The sequence below is a fragment of the Octodon degus genome, unplaced genomic scaffold (genome assembly GCF_000260255.1).
Source record: "Octodon degus isolate 3935 unplaced genomic scaffold, OctDeg1.0 scaffold00064, whole genome shotgun sequence".
Lineage (NCBI taxonomy): Eukaryota > Metazoa > Chordata > Mammalia > Rodentia > Octodontidae > Octodon > Octodon degus.
Window position 1 is genome coordinate 2,589,087 of NW_004524640.1, and position 17,829 is coordinate 2,606,915.

Here is a 17,829-nt window from a genome sequence, read left to right on the forward strand (position 1 = left end):
AGCGAAGAAATGAACTAGTCAAAAAAAAAAAAAAAAAATGTAAGAATCACATTCCATTTCAAAGTTTCTACCATTTATCATGCTTATTATTGACTTACAAAAATCACCAAAGTATTTCCAACCAAAGGGCCTAAAATGATGAGGATTTTTAGGTCTACCTCTGGCCCCATCCTTAGAGGAAGTCCTACTACTATTCTTAACAGAGGTTAATCTATTTTTTTTTAATTCTTAGATATTCTATAGAATGTTCAGAATTACAATGTAGAAAAAAATACCTTTTAGGAATAAAGAAATTAATAACCTGCAGAAGGCTATCGTGAATAGAAACAATAAACATCTTAAACCAAGGCCATAATGGTCAAAGTGTAAATTTCCCTGGGTCAAAGAACAGAGCTGGCTCAAAAATGATTTAAGGATTCCCTCTAAGTGGTACCTTGGCCAAAAATAAATCAAGATCTGCTGTTTTGCATAGAAAATCAACTAAAATATACCCTTACTCAGTTTGATTATTTTAAATTAAGTTAGCTACAAATATTTTAAAATAATGTGTCAGTTTATAGTCCTTGCGTTTCCCTTTCAAAAAGGTTTAACATATAAAATTTGTAAAATCTCAATTCTAATATGCACAACCTAAATGAAGACAAACAATAAAAACAAACTTTCAGAGAGCATACCGGGATTGTGGATACGGTCCAGAAGCTTCACAGAGCGTGCGCTGACAACACCGCCAACGTGCACGAGAAAGCCAGGAGGGAATACCGTCAAAGTAAAAAACGGAAACTCCTAGTACAAAGAAAAGGGGGATAATGCAACTGACTGTGAAGTATAGAAAAGAAAAAAAAGCATGTTAAAAAGTTTGTCATATAGAAATGTACTTTTTCCTTGAATTAAAGGCTACCTATTTATTATGTGTTACATATTCTTTGCAATTCCACTGATAAGAGTTCCAAATTCATCTTCCCATATGTACAATGTTACAAAAAAACGAAGAAAAATGTTTTGAAGAGCTCCAATTTAAGATACTCGGGACACTGTCTGTCTTCTCCATCGTTACGCTGATGCACTGCGCAGTGGGATGGGTGGGCTGGCCAGCCACACTCTGACCCATTACGTATCTCTCAGTGCAGAAGTCTCTTCACACGCACCCCAAATACAGCTCATGGTAAAGCCTCCAAAGGCCTGGGGAAATGCGATTAGGATGGGGAGTGGGGGTTGGACAGCGTGCATTAAGAGGAAGGAAAGACGGTAAGCACAAATGGCAGCTGAGAGTGGGCAGAGAATAACTGTGTGGAATTATTTACAGGCCCTATTCCAACACCACCAGGACAGTGGGAACAAATGAAAGGCCTCATGTGAAGACAGTAAGACAGGTAAGTAAGTAATAAAAGTCAGTGAGGCAATACAATTCTATAAGCTTTTCCAAATTTTAATCTCCCTTTCCTATTAAAAGACATAAAATTTAAGGGACAAGGAGAAGAACCCAAGAAAGTGAGAGGAAATTCACTGAAATACTGTACTCCCCAGGAAGAAGGGGGAGCTCCTCTGGTTGCCCATAAATACAGGCCCTTCACATCATACAAAGTAAATAAAAGTGAGAGGATCTGATGTCCAACTTGGCTGGCTACAAGATTAAGGGAATTCCCTGAAACAAAAGTCACTTACCAGTAGTCTCAACTACTTTGAACATAACAGAGAGCTGGAAAATAAGCAAAACAGGGCTCTCCGCAGTCAAAAGCACTAGTATGTTTGCAAGTATTAAGGCTCATGCATTTTATTCTCCATAGATGATATTCATACTATGATATATAATACATATAAATATACGTGTTAAGAACACATAATTCTAAAGCACATCATCTTATTTTTGAAACTGCACCAGATTAAATGCAACAAATAAAAGCTAGGAGAGATACAGAATACTGCCCAAAGCTGACACATATAAAAGCAAAAAGTACTGATAGGCTGCTTAAAGCACGGAGACTACAAACTGACAGAAGCATAATTCACAAAGCGTAGCAACTTGGAATCATTTAGCAAAAGGCAAACAATCCTTTATACTTCAGTAACCCAGGAAGGTAAGTATTAAAAAATATGTTTAAAATAAATTTACTTGGGGGCTTGCCGGATGGCTCAGGTGTTTAAAGCGCCACATGGGCAAATGCAGTCAGGTGCACAGGACCATGGTTGGAGCCCTAGCTCCACAAGCCAGAACAGACCTGCCCTTAAGGCAGCCTGAAATAGCCAAAAAAAAAACCAAAACCTTAAAATACATTTATTTTATACTTAAATTCAGAACTTAGAAATAGTCTCTCATAAGAGCAAGAAAAAAATCTACGTACTGTAAGAAAATAAATGAGCCAGTCAGATAGCTCAGCAACTAAAGCACCTGCTTAGGAAGGTACAGGGACCAGGGTTTAATCCCTGGCATGCCACACCTGCCCCACCCATGGGGCGCAGAGACAGCAAATGAGACTAGGCATGGTGGCACGTGCCTGTAATCCCAGTGCTTGGAAAGCTGAAAATAGCAGGATCACTATGAGTCTAATCTGTGTAGTGAGACAATGTAGACCCAGTACCAAATACATCAAAAAAAAAAAAAAAAAGAATATAGTGAGACCCAGTCTATGGAACTGCCCTTCACTGGCCCAGCTGACAAGCAGAGAGAAGAGAGGAGAAATGAGAAGCTGAAAGGGGAATCTAGGGTTTAAAAATATAGAAAATAAACAGATGCATCTTCATTTCCACCTGAGTTTTCTAAATGTATGTTTTAAGTGACAAATGTCTGGGTGGGCTTATTACTAAAAATAAAAGTTTTTTCCTAGTAAGTTGGGTCTTCAAGGATATTTTCTTTTGTTTTTGCTCAATTTTAGGAACATTTCTATAATTTTCTCAAAATACTTCAGGCACGTGATTGTCCCATGGGAAAAAAAGGAGTTTTATTTAACCTTTATACTGCTAAATAAAATTTTTGTACCTAAATAAAAAAACTACTATACTTCAAAAACTAAGAAAGTAAATTCACATACTGGAAAATATACACATAAAAGATTTGGGGTATTTTAAAAATGAATCCAAATGACTACTCCATTCAGTATTCTTGCTCTGCTTTGTTCTGTTTTGCAACAGGGTTGTGCTATGTAATCCACTCCTACTCTGAACTCACTAAGCAGCCACGGCTGGCCCTGAACTTGTGCTTGCCATGCCTCAGCTTCCCAACTCCTGGTATTACAGACATATTCAGGCTCTTTTATTCTTCCGGAGATCCAGTAAAGGAATGAAAGGAAAGGCAAAACACTAGAGCTGCTCAGAGGAAGAGACTGTATGGCAACGGCCAGCTTACAAGAGAAAGTCTACTGACACAACAGGCTCTGACAACTTCCAGTGAACTAATAATCAGCACACCAGTTCACTTTTAAAACACAGAATTTAACCTACAATAAATAAAAGTGTTTAATTTGATGATTCCATCTTCAAACTATTCTCTAACTGGAAGAATGACTGCTGGAATAGACAGCAGACTGTTAAGTACCCGTCATCTCTGTCACCGCAACCAGGATGCTGCCACACCTCTGGTGGAAAGTACTTCAAAACCGCGCCATATGGTCTTTCCCATATCCTCACAGGGAGGTACTATTATCTCCATGTTTTAAATGAAAAACTGAAGCCAAGGGCACTCTTTATCCCCAACCTCTTCTTTTTTTTTTTTTTTTTTTTTTTTTTTTTTTTTTTTTTTTTTTTTTGGCGGAACCGGGGATTGAACTCAGGCTCTTGCGCTTGCCAGGGACGCGCTTATTCCACTGAGCCATCTCCCTGGCCCGCCAACCTCTTCTTGAGCAACAAATCTTACTGTCTGATTCCTTGTTAATTTTCATTACCTATTAAAATTTGATTTTAATCTATAATATTTTTATTTTATTTGATGACATCATAGATTTTTTTCTATTGAAAAGGAGAGCTTCCTTTAGATCAGCCCAGGTATGTATCACTTTGAATGTCTAGATGTGAACTTCAGAACTAGAGAGGACAATTTCTTCAGACACTCCTTATAATTAAACTATCTTTCAGCCCTGTGTGGTGGCACACTTCTGTAATCCCAGCACTCAGGAGGTTAAAACAAGACTGACATGAGTTCGTGACCATCCCAAACTACACGGCAAGATCCTGTGCCTCAGAAACAAAAAGCATCCTTCCCTGTTCCCACAGATGAACTTCATTTGCTGCTATGACATCAACCAGAGACTTGAGGCATATAAATATTTAATGGTGTGTACTTAAAGATAGACTACTTGAAAAACCAATAGAACATAAGGGCATATATTTTCAAGACAGTATTTAAGAATTTACTTAAAAGATACTCAAATGTTTTTAAATCAAAAACTCTTATCCCGAGAGAAGAGAGTGAACTTTCCAGATATACAATTCCAGGGGCACGCACTCACAATCTCAGTGACTCTAGAGGGTGAGGCACGAAGACTGCCAAGTTCAAGGCCAGAGTAGGAAACTCAGGGAGACTCCACCTCCAAACACCAAAAAAGGTCAGAATAAAGCTCCATCAGAGTGCGTGCCTAGCATGCGGTGGACCCGGGCTCAGCCACCCAGCACCACAGAAGGAACAACTCCATGCCAGACTCCAACAACAAGCTCTGTACCACTGACCTTACTTCAAAGAGATCACAATTCACCACAAGTTTGCTTTTATTTCAATGTATCCCAAACTATATTCCTATGACTAGGCATTTTTAAAGGAAGGCTCTACAGTAAAAAACTTTGGGGAAATACTAGAATACATTAATTAGGTTTCTTTTTCCTTTCTCTGTTTTTTGGAGACAAAGTATTCTAATTTAAGCTGGCCTTAAACTCATTATGTAGTTGAGAATGGCCTCAAAGTCACAGCATTCCTCCTGCCTCAGCCTCCCAACTGCTGGGATTATGGAAGTGCACTGCAATGGTTGGCTACTTAACTAGGTTTTTCACTGAAGAAAAAATGCACCCCAGAACCTAAAAAGTAACTTCATTGTTCTTTTCTGAACTTGAAACTAAATAAAAGAAGTTTGACTATTAAAGTTTTTCTTTCCTCAAGGGGGGAAAAAAATCCATAGGATTTATTAAGGGTTTAGCATAGGATAGCAATACTGAATTTAAAAAGCACATAAGCAGATTTGAATGATGTGATCAAATGGCAGAATGACACCTATCTGAACACATATGGGGAGAATGTGTCATACTCCTCTATGAGCTTCTCCAAAACCAGAAGCCACTCTTGTGGCAGCCACAGGATAATGGGAGAGCCAGAAATAATAACACCTCTGTTACTTACTATGAATAGAATCATAAAATAAATTCATAAACTTAAGGGCTGGGGAGATAGCGCAGTGGCTGAAGTGCCTGCCTGGCAAGCACAAGGTCCTCAGTTCAATCCCCAGTACCAAAAACATTTTTCAATTTTATAAAATTAAGTAACTGCTGTTGCTGGGGAAATAATGTAGTGCAGTGCCACAGCAGTTACAAACTTCAGTTTTACAAAACTGTAAGTGAAAACAATAGTTCTCCATATCTTTGATTTTTATTCTCTGAAGACTATCTAGAAATACATGCCCAATGTGCTAACATGCTCAATATTTTAAGAAGTTTTTAAAAGCATATTTGAAAATAGATATTTCATCTAAACTCAATCCAAAATGATTCTAACTTTCTTCCCCTTGAAGGTGAAATCCTTTTAAAGGTATTTAGTACAGACAGTAAAATTACATCAGATACGCAAAACCTTATTATATCCAATTTCAAGGCCAAGCTGTTCTGCTGATTGGAATCACACAATAGTGAACAGATTAGAAGAAACCCTATTCCTAGTGGAAAGGACACTATAGAGAACATAAATACAGCAGCAAGCAAAGATAAGAACACTGTAATGTAAAATAATTACAAATGAACACACATCTTCACTCTGACCCTCTTCAGTGTCTTTAGTCTTTCACTATATTCGCTTTTAACAGATGCCCTAATGTCCAGGTCGGTCCGTGGGTAGCAGTGGGTGGCATGCCTGCAAGGCGCAGGAGTAGATACAAAGCAACTTGCTCAACAGGATATGAAGCAAACAGCTCATTATATTACTGTTTAATTCAATGTGGCTCTCTCCAGCTCTTCTAAAATGTAAATCGTGTATACATGGACACTTTCAGCAGGATGAAAAAAGTATAGAAAAATTGTATGCTTTCTAACTGAATCTGAAAAAAACTATTCCCAAGAACCAAACACTCGAAAACAAATATCTTTATTTCATGAAATATATTCTGTTATAGGTGTTTACTGTGTTTCACCTTTTTTCTTCCAAATGCTGGTGTAAAATGAAACATAAAAGAAAATTCTATAGATGCAGACAGCTTCCAAATCAGACATTCTGACAACTATGGCCCTGTGCCTTAAAATAACTGACACGGCACATGAAATCATGCACTGTATTAGCAGAAGAAAAAAAAGAACAGCAATGAAACTCAGCATAGTATTAAATTTTTAAACATGAGCAATATGAAAAGAAAAAAGCTGGCAACATTTGTTAAAAGCTGAAATAAATGACTAAGAGTAAAGCTAGAAAAGCTTCTACAAGAAATAGGCTCTCACACATGTTGAGAAACATACCCGCCTTTTACAGAACCTATGAGGGGATCCTCCCTTAGCAACGAGGTTTATAAAAAGAGAGAGAAAGAGAAAGAGAGAGAAATCATCCCAAAACTATAACTATTCATTTTCCCACTCAACAAATATAAGTAAATATCAAACACAATTAAAATAAAACTATATTATTTATATTAATCTGCAAAATTATAGACATTTTTTAGAATAAAAATTATACACATTTTTATTCCTAAGATTAGTGATAAAAATAATCTTGGCAAATAAATATATTAATATAATAAAGGATTACTTTTAATAAAATGCTACTGGTGTATTTTTTTCTGCAAAAACAGCCATTTCCTTTTTCCACATACTAACTATAATGGAAACATGGAAAATGCTGAATGGATAGTTCCAAAAAGTATTTCTAAGAGGAGATTAGAAGACAACAGTTATAGAATACTTTCAAGCCAAAAGTAAATATTCAAAAACAAATGACTTTGGTATCTTAAATATATTTGAGGTTCAAAACTGTAGAACCATCAATTTAACCAAAACAGCTATGGAAGTATGTAAGTACAGAGAAGCATAAGATAATAAAACTATAGTTATTGTAAAAACAGACTGTGAAGAGACTCTTACCCTTTGCTCCAATGCTGACTGCGTCTGCTGTCTTAAAAGAGCTTTAAACGGGCCTCCTTCTTTTCCAGCACTACCACTTCCCATTCCTATAGGAGATTGGCACGGAGAAAACAACAAAACAAGACAAAACAAAAGCCAACTATAGGAACAAAGTTTAACTGTATTCATCTTCATAAATAATCACAAATGAAAATACGATAAAATAATTTATACATTAAGTATTTCAGGTAATAACTAAAGTACTTAATAGAGCAACAAACATTTGAAGAGAAGATGTCAAAGTTGGGCTGACAGCTACTTTTACATTCAATTTGGTTTTAAGAATTATAAGAAAAGTTATGCTAAAGGGATGAAGCTTTGTATAATGTACTACATTTAAAAATTGAGTCATAATAAAAATCAAAATAATAACTTACTATTTTAACAAATTAAAAACACTAGAACAGAAATATTAAATGTTTAATTAAAAGTAAATAAAAAGATGAAAAGCACTAACTGCTTGTTTAAAATATACTAAAATTCTCTAAAGTATATGATATTTAGGTAATTTCTCAATACAGTAAATTCATATTCTAATAACTTTTCATTTCTAAGCATATGACAAAATAGAATTAATTTTATTTTTATCAACATGCATTCTAAAACTCAATATAAATTCTTTTAATAAAAAGTAAAATTCACAAACATGTAACAAACACATCACAAATGTACATAGTTATGGATGAAAACGCTCAGATGTATTTATTAAAGCATAATTTTAAATTTCTTCTCCTACTTTATTTTTTTTGTTCTGATAGTACCACTAGACCAACTATGGCCTAAGAATTATAGAAAATGCAATGGGTGACAAGCTAACCTATAGACTAGAATCAATCCCATCTTTTGAAACTCAGTAAGCATACAGTCAATTTTGTTGTAACCACTTAAAAAGGAACTAATTTAATTTTACATTTTTAGCTGTTCTTGGATAAGGAAACAAAAGTTAGCATGTGTATAGTCCCATTCTGTTCTTGAAAAACAAAACAAATTTATTTTTCTTACAGTAACCTAAACAGTTTTAGAGACTATACAATGCTAAGCAAAAATAAAACTAAGTTCTTTATATGAAGCATATTAAAAGCCACAAAATAAAGTGTAAATTTGTGGTGATAAGTAAAACATCAGAAAATATAGCAGAATAATTTGATTAATTAATGCAGTAGACAGAAAAAAAAGGATAATGAAAGAATAGCAGCAAAATGAGACTTAAACTGATTCAAACAGAATAATTTATGATGTTACCCATGTGGTTTAGCAAAACGATGGTGCAGGTCCAAGGTGAGTGGAGTTGGCATGGAGGGAAGGAAAGTACAGCACCTGACGCCGAAACACTAGTAGTGACAACTAGGTAACTGTGGCAACTACCCAGATGTATGTCCTTAGACATACAATTTTTCATGCATAATTTACCAAATATTCCAATCATGTAGTTCTCAGTGGTATCCTTTTAATTCTGTTTAACTCTGCCTACTAGTAAGAAAATTAATAGAAATTTAATAGAAAATAAGCAATAGTTCATTTTAGTAGGAAATCATTTTTAAAGATGATTTAAAATTAAGGGGTTAAAAAGCTGACATAATGTGATCCTACCAGAAGCTGCCAGGAACAGCTCTTCACTGAAAGAAACACTTTTCCTCAGAACAGGGCTGCCAAGGCTACAATGATGAGGGGCAAGGCTAGAGTCCGAGAGGAGGAGACAGGACTTTTTAAGATGAAGGGAACCACAAGAGAGAGGGGGGGAGCTGGGACACAGGTAAATCCTAGGTCCCTGTGGGGAAGGTGCTGTGGAGGAAATCGGCAGAGAAAAGATGCAGGTTCAGAAGACGATCAGAAAATGCGGGATAAGGAAAGCAATGATGAAGCAAAACATAACAGTAAAAATGATTTTTTAAATGTATACACAAATTGCACTCATCATAGTCAACTAGCAAATCATCTATCCAACATAATGCACATGAAAGACACAGCTTAACAAAAACCTTCTCAAATTCTGCATTAGTTTTTCAAATCACTGAGAACTTTATGCCATTTTAAGCACTTTCAACTGACTTCAAAATATGTAAATCACCTACTCTTTCTTAAAAATTCATGAGTTTAAAATACACCACATTTTCAAAGTGTTAAAGTCAGAAACTTGTTGCCTCAAACATAGTACAAACACTCATGTAAAGTGGTAAAATATAATACCTTCATATTTTACTGCTAAAAAATATACTCCAGGGTGTTTTAACTGAATACCCATTTTAAAGATCAAATACTGAGTATCACATTAGGTAGACAACTACTATTATTAAAGTAAATATTAACTCCTCTGTCTTCAGTTTTGAGGTCTATATGAATACTTCCTTTTTCTTTTCAAGTTTTTCATGCTTTGATCATAGTGCTATAAATATTTACTGAGATTGGAATATCCTCAAGGTCAAATATCTTATGCATGAGAAAAACTACGGTAAGCAATCTAACTTTAAAAAGTCAAATTTAGGTATAATTGGTGTCACATACGTATTTTATTACTAACATTAAAAAATTCTATTACTTGAATACTTGGGGGAAAAAACATAAAAGCTCATAAAATATCAAATGTTAACATTACAAAAATAAGAAATTTTTAAAAAGAGGAGACCAGGGGCTGGAGATACAGCTCAGCAGCACAGTGCCTGCCTGGCAAACACAGGGTCCTGAGTTTGATTCCCAGTACTGGGGAAAAATTAAGTCAATAAAAAGAGGAGATCAGTCAGAAAAATGGGCAACCGCACTAACAATAACTAGAAAAAAGAACTTTCTCATTCTATGACTTATTGTCTTGGTTCTATTTTAACTTCCCAGATTACAAACAAATAAATCAATTATAATCAGCTTATCTCATTCTACTCTATTTCTCAAGATACTAATTTAGTAAATAGGTATGTTAGAAAGCACAGAATCTTGATGCACATCCTGATTTTTATTTTAGTAATTTAAGAAAATACTAATTTTACCATCATATCTCTATGAGAAGTAGGAATATTCTTCAGAAGTATTCAAAAATATTGCAAGATTCATGCAAAAGTCAAGAGACTTAAACTAGCTAATATTCTATAAGTTACTGAGGCAGTGAATAATTATAGGTAAACAGAATATCTGGAAGCAGCTTATAAACACATGAGTACATTTATAAATGAGTTAATAACTAATAGTACAAGTTTTCATTGCTAATACTATTGATTGGGAAGAGAAGTCTGATTCACTTTATTACTTGACAGACTTCTTTAGGCTTGGCCTTTTTTTTTTTTAAATTAAAGAAAAGAGCCATGTACAGTGTTGCAGATCTGTAATCCCAGCATTCTAGGAAGCTGAAGCAAGAAGATCACAGGTAGTATCCCAGCCTGGATAAATCAGCCCATCTCAAAATTTAAAAATATATACAGCAGGGGATATAGCTCATTGTGAAGGCCCTGGGTTCAATAACCTACTATCGCAAGAGAGGAAGGAGTGACAGAGGGAGAGGGGAACAAAAAGAAAGGAAAAAAAGCAAAGAAAAAAAAAAATGCTGCCTACAGTTTTCAAACTTGTAGATCTTTGTCAATGTGGTGGCTTAAAATAATCTCATGTTAAAGTATGATACCAGCCCTGAAGGCATTTGCAGCAAAAAAAAAAAAAAAAAAAAAAAAAAAAAGACACCATGGAAATATTTTCAAAATTATCAGTAATTAGACAGACAAAAGACAAAAAAAAAAAAGCTAAGAGTATTGAACAGTGGCCTAGACTATAGTCGGTGGATCAACATGTCAAAATTATTTCTGAGAAAAATTATTCTCCAAATATTATCCCAAGTCTTTCCTGCTGACTGACAGGAACAATAAGGCCAAAAATCTCTCATTTTTTAATTTAAAAAAATTTACTTCAATTTGAATGATTTAATTTTTATAAGCATAAATATGAGGGCCAGGGATATGGCTCAGTGGAATAAGTGCATCCCTGGCAAAGTGCAAGGGCCTGAGTTCAATCCCTGGTTCCGGGGAAAAAAAAAACAAAAAACAAGGGCCTCACTTCAATCCCTTGTTCCACAATAAATAAATAAGCATAAATATGGCTAAAACATTTCTTTACTGCTTTACAAAACCTAAGAACTCAGCAGGCAGCTTTTCCTTGCGGCCTTTCCCAAGCAGGCTTGATTTGGAACCTGATCTCTTTGCATTGTTTTCACAAAATCTGGGATCATTTTAAAAATGTCTTTTCTAACACAAAAATAAGGTTATTAAACATGATAAATTAGAATACAAATAGCAATTATGCTTTAATGGGGACTACCTAACAAAATCCTGTTTACAAAATTATGAATCAGTCTTTCAAATTTTTTTAATTTTTTCCTAAATTTAAGTAAGTGAATGTTACTTTAGGAAACTAACTTTTTATCAATTTTTATTATAAAACATATTTCTAAGAGCCCATAAAGACTGTTCAGAAAGATACAAATGGGAGCATGAAAAAATTATAATGTAAATTGAAAAATATTCAAGATAACCTCCAAAATGAAACTCATAATGCCGAATGTTTTAAATACTGTAACAGATGAAAAGATATACTCAAGCATAACCATTTCAGTTTTGAGACTTTTTTATAATAACATTCTAGAATTAAACCCAGAAATGGGCAGAAACAATGAATTAAACACTGTTTACACATCAAGAAGAATTTAACTGCAAGTTACTGGGTGTTACTTTCCAGTCACATGCTTTAAGATGTTATTCCTCTTAATTTGAGCATGAAATGAAAAACGTCTCAACACAAAAATAAATCATGGATTTGACACCTACACTATGATGAAGCTAACAAAACGCTCATCTTCAATGCCTGAACTATAAACAACTTTCCTCTTTTAGTTGCTGTAACTGAACATGGTCACTACTCACATCATCTTTTATCTTAAACGCCAAAAACAGGAGGAGAGACTGGATGGAAGGCTAATAAGAAACAAAAACAGAAAACAAAGGGTGGGTGGAAGCGCCTTACCAGTTTTGGGAGTCAAACTCAAATCTGTGTCAGAAGAAGAGGACTGCCGACTGTAGGACTTGGAAGGTGAAAAGGAATAAGTTTGGTTTTTCAGAGGGGTTGAGGGTCCTGATGAGTGAGTATTGGGGTTGGGATCTTCATTGAAGGGAATCCTGCCAGAAGAAGGTGGAAAAATATTAAGTAATCATGTGCCAAAGGGCTTGACAGTTGGCAGCATGATCCAAACACCAGGACAGTGCTGGGGCAGGGCCAGCAGTCATTTCTTAATGTGGAGCTGGGAATGAGGCCAAAGACAACCAATTGCTGTTTCACCATTCATCATTTTCCAGATAAATATTATCTGCATTGAAACAGTTAATAAGCCAAGTGAAAAGCAAAAAAGCATGAAATGACAGACTAAGAGAATAAAATATATTAAAAAGAGAAATAAATGAAAAGTAAATATATGACAAAGTATTTTAAATAATGTTTTTAAGTTACGAAAGGAAAAATGATGGCCACAAATGTGTGTGAAAATAGTCATAAATGTGCTTGTATTTGCACACACACACAGCTATCTTTAAAGGAAAGAAAAATGTTTCCTTATCCTATAGCATCGAGTGCCACAGCTAAAAGCACAGCAAAGAGGAAAATGAACATAGCTACGCAGAAACAGTGCATTCAATGCAAAACAGTTGCTTACCTGTTCTCCAACAGCTCTCTTCCACAGAATGAAACAGACCCTACTGTAACAAGTTTTGTACATGAAGAAAATTAGCAAATTGGAAGCCTTGCCATCTGTTTTATTTAACATCTTATGTCAATTCATTTTTAGATAAATGGAAAACTAATTACCAAAACACATACTGAAGGATTCTCCTCAAAATTTGCCATATATATTATGTGTCAGGTAGGGTTCTGAGAGGATCTGTGGAAGAGACTTCGGAAGCTGGAAAAATAATTTCACTTCCATATAGTCTGAGCCTCTGTGGTGGCTAAATACAGAAGTTCTTCAGTGCAGCTGGGCTTGGAGTAAGAAAAGGAAGAAGCAAAGACGTGTGGTACCTGCCTACGCTACCTGCCTGCCTGCCTCTGCGACCACTCTGCCCGTGGCCTGCCTCTCCCCAGCTCTGGAGTCTGAGCAGTCTCGTACCAGTATAGATGAGAGTGGGAACAGACACAGAGAAGTTCTGAGTAAGTCGTGAGCCAGTAGCAGTGTGAATTGGGCTGTTGTGAGTCGAGCGGCATCCATGGCTTGGAGGATGAACCAGCGGAGACCTGAGGGAATTTGTGGTCAAAGTGGAAGAAAAGAAAACAATACACACAACAGATTGCAAAGTTATGTTAAAATAATTTTGAAGGAACTTTAGTTAAGGGAAAGAACTTTTTTTTAAACCCTAGCATGCAAAAAAAGTAAGTTGAAATTGAGTACAGTTACATATTAATCTGTTAAAAGTTATCATTTTAAAGAATCAGAATAAATTAGGACTGTGATTAAGAAAAACAGGCAGCAGAATAGTCCATGGTATTAAATAAGAAAAAGTCTTGAGATTTGGGTTCTAAACTTCTTCACATTATTATTTTTATAAAAATAGAATTTACTATACAGTATTTATGGAGAAAAACATCCATAAAGGTGAAAAATTAAATATAAAATTCTCATATTTGTTACCTTTGAAAATGAGCTATGAATTGCTTATAAAGTTAATTAAATTTTCTATAGGTAAAAGTGTATTACATAAATGACCCTGAGCACAGTCTTAGCAAGTAGATCACTGTGTAACGTCTTCATGTACCAGGTAGAGCGAAGAGTATTTGTGAGTCAACTACGACATTACCAAATAAAGTCAGGCTTGGGCCTAACTTCACCTAACCGCTCCACTCCTTTTCCACTGCTTACTACTGACTGCGTAGAGCATGCTAACCACCAACCAATCTGCCAAGGCTCAAACAGGACTTATCAATAATGGGCCACATAGATTTTGCTAGGATCTACAGACTACTTTCTGAAAATGTTACATTTACAATAGGACAAGTGTTTCTACTTTTATTGATGATATAAATTTAAAATATGTAAAGTATAATTGATAAAAACTGTTATTGGTTTCCTATTTTTATATAAACAACTGAGAAAGTTTGTTTATTTCTCTGCTAAAGCAAAAAAAGCTTGTGCTCACTTTAGCTCACTTCCTTGTAAAGAGGAAAAATTATGGCTAATGTCTTTTAAAAGTGACACACCATACTCCATGCACATGCTACCACCAACAGAATTCAGCTAGGAAAGACCAAAGAGATGCATATTGTGTATGACACCAAACATTGAAAAGGAAAAAACAAACTTAAAAAGTACATCACATTGTTAAGTAAAATAAAATGAAAACAGAAAAATGTTCAAATTATGACATCAAATTAAAATTCAAAGACACCAAAACATTGCCATAATCTATCAGTCCTATGAAAGACTGCCTCATAATTATACCCTTGTGCTATTTCCTATATTAAACCTACTCAATCCATTCTAATATATATAATTCATTCAGATGACCTATTTAATCTGCTAAATGTAATCTATGCTACCTTTTATCAAATTCCTATCTAAAACTTAACAATATTATAATTAAATGCTAGAATTAATCAGCAAAATCACACATTTTGAAATAGCATCCAAATTATCAAAAACACAATAAAGCTAGTTGAAATAAACCAGCCTCAGTATTAAGCAACAAGACATAGATATTAAAATGTCACTGAGGAAATCATAATAAAGTAACTTAAATCCTTAACTGTGGAAATAACAACTTAAATCAAGTGGCTTTGATAAGATTACAAAGGAGAAAACTTACACAAAGGAAGACTTACATTAATGTGAATGCATGTGAAACATGCTCCCCTGCTATCCAGACCTCATGCTTAAGACACCAACAGATGAGATGCTTTATCTTTCCACTAAATAACTTCACAGAAAGAGAACTTCAGACATTTCAGCTGCAAAAGCCAGGCCCTTTCAGGCAGTGGAGTTAAAGGCAGAAGGTGACCAGTGGAGACACCAGGTCTTGCTTTACTTAAATTAGCCATGCAAATAGAAAGTATAAAGGAAAATATAAATCCCTCAAAAAGTTAACTTGCGGGCCGGGCTGGGGAGACCGCTAGGTGGCCTAGCACCTGCCAGGTAAGTGCAAGGACGCTGCTGCCATCCCCAGCCCCGGGCCTGGTGGCGCACACCTGTAATCCCAGCACTAGGAAGCTGCGACAGGAGGACGACTACGAGTCTGGGCTGCATAGGGAGACTGTGTACCAAATAAATGAATGAATGAATGAATGAATGAATGAATGAATGAATGAATGATTAAAAAAAGTTAACACGCAATCTGACTACCTAGAGTGGGGGGCAGTTCATATTTTTTAAAGACATTTTAAATGGAACATAAAGCAAATTCATGTAATTTATTTTTTAAAAAAAACTATTTCTCTTGTCGGTGTTTCCAAATAAAAATCAGCAATATGCAATACTACGTTTCCTCTCAGGAAAAAAATTTAACCCAAAGCACTGAAGGCAAGCAGAAAAGAAACGGTTAAAGAAAAAAATGTGCTTGCTGTAAAACAAAAAAAAAAAAAAATCAAATTAAAGATTGCAGAAAAATTTAATATTATAATTCTTTTCTATTCCACCCCTCCTGACTTTTGCATATTTGAGAAATGTTTTCTATTCCTTGACTACATATCTGACTCTCTAATGATGTAGAAGAGCAGTCAGCAAACTACAGCCTTCAGGCCAAGTCCAACTGCCACCTTTGTTGTAAGTAAAGTCTTACTGAAACACAGCCACACTCTTAGTTTGCATACTATCTCTGACTGCTATTGCACTACAACGCCAGAGCCACACATTAGGATCAGCAGAAGCTAAATTAGTTATTTGTCCCACTTGGTCATTTACAGGAAAAGCCTGTCAACCTTCAAACTGCGAATATCTCTAGATCAGTGATCCTCAGTGAAGCACTAATGACATTTACAGTGGAGCAAGATCTCACTGTACGGTTGCTCCTTGCTTCACAGGTTCGTATGCATCTCTGGTCATCAGCATGACCTACCAACCTAATTATGGTGCCAGAAAAATCTAGTTTCACATAGTCTGTGTTGATAATACAGGCTGAGTAGCACATATTCAAAATGGTTTAAACCAAATTTTTCAGATTTTTTTTCAGATTTTGAAATATTTACATGGATTTTACCAGTTGAATATTCCTAAATCCCAAATTGAAATGCTCTGAAATCCATAAGCTTTGAATATAAGCACTCAGAAGTTTCAGATTTCAGGTTTTCAGATTACAGATATTCAACCTGTGCTACCATCAACATGCTAACAATGTCTGCCTTTGACACAAATGACACAGAGCAAAAGCAACTGACAGAAGTGTTTCGCTGTACTGGTTTTTTAAAAAAAAAAAATACATGAGTTTTAAAGTGTATGTTCACTTCAGACTAAGAGATCATCAAATTTTTATTTTGTTTTGTAAAGACAGACAGAGATCAGATGACTAACACAGAAATATTTATATTTAAATATTCTTTAGGCCTTTTAAAGAAAAGTTCTCTGACCCAGCTGTGGTGGTGTGCACCTCTACCCCTGACACTTTCGAAGGCTGAGGCTGGAGGAATGCTTGAGCCCAAGAGATTGAGACCTACCCCAAATAAAAATAAGGGAGAAAAGACGAGGACAAAAGGAAGAAGGAAAGGAGTGAGTCAAGAAGGAAAAAGTGAAAAGGGAGGAAGAAAAGGGAGGGAGGGGCAAAGAAGAATTTGCCCACCTCAGCTTTTTAGATCCCAGGATTCCTATTTAACTGCAGTCCTTTCATAAGCTGCACAGCCTCTGTCACAGCTGAGTTGGAGACTCGTGCATAAGGCCAAGCCCTGCCCTTCTCTATACTATAGTGCCAACAGTAAACATAATTGGATTATCATAGAGGGTTTTAATCATTCCCTAGAAAATAAGTAAAATTCCACACAGTGCATGATTATTCATTTATGCTTTCGATATAGAATGTGTAAGGATCTGAAATAGTTTAATTTCACATTACTTAATTTGCATTTCATACCAAGAGTATAAATAAAACACTGGGAATATCAAAATATGTTTGAGTTCTAAATTTTGGAAGTCATCTCTGATAAGAAAAAGCATAGTAGGAAAAAATGAATATTAAACAACACTACTAAAATCAAAGGTAAACGTATAGGTAAGATAAAACTCTCCATAAGAACCATTTCATTGATGCATACTTACTCCTTCATTTCTTTGGATGGGGAATTACATGCAGGAAGGAAGGCTGCTGGGCTACTTAATTTATCCAGAGTACACGCTGTTCCTATGGCTCGTACCACTAACCCAGACTCTCCCTCCAGATCAAAGCACTGTAAGTACCCGACAACTGCATTGCCTCTCATTTCAAGTACTTTCAAGCCAATCTTCCTCTGCAGTTCACCTATAAAAAAAAATAAAGAAAATTCACTTTGCTTCACCTCTCTACAAAACATACTACACAACTGTGATAGAAAAAATGAAAGAAAACA

General features: G+C 35.4%; 1 protein-coding gene across 8 annotated transcripts in view; it reads right to left on the minus strand.

Moving 5' to 3' along the window:
- Window positions 1-17,829, minus strand: part of C2cd5 (C2 calcium dependent domain containing 5) — a 113,997-nt gene that overhangs the window by 70,250 nt on the left and 25,918 nt on the right. For 5 of the 8 annotated variants that reach the window (XM_023718909.1, XM_023718907.1, XM_023718908.1 and 2 more), the window contains exons 7-11: window positions 17,543-17,741; window positions 12,286-12,437; window positions 8,884-9,075; window positions 7,255-7,340; window positions 675-783 (exon numbers count right to left, since the gene is read on the minus strand). In XM_023718909.1, coding sequence (XP_023574677.1) covers window positions 675-783; window positions 7,255-7,340; window positions 8,884-9,075; window positions 12,286-12,437; window positions 17,543-17,741 — 738 coding nt within the window. The remainder of the gene's footprint in view (window positions 1-674; window positions 784-7,254; window positions 7,341-8,883; window positions 9,076-12,285; window positions 12,438-17,542; window positions 17,742-17,829) is intronic. The other 3 variants (XM_023718912.1, XM_004634553.2, XM_023718913.1) reach the window with 1 other exon arrangement.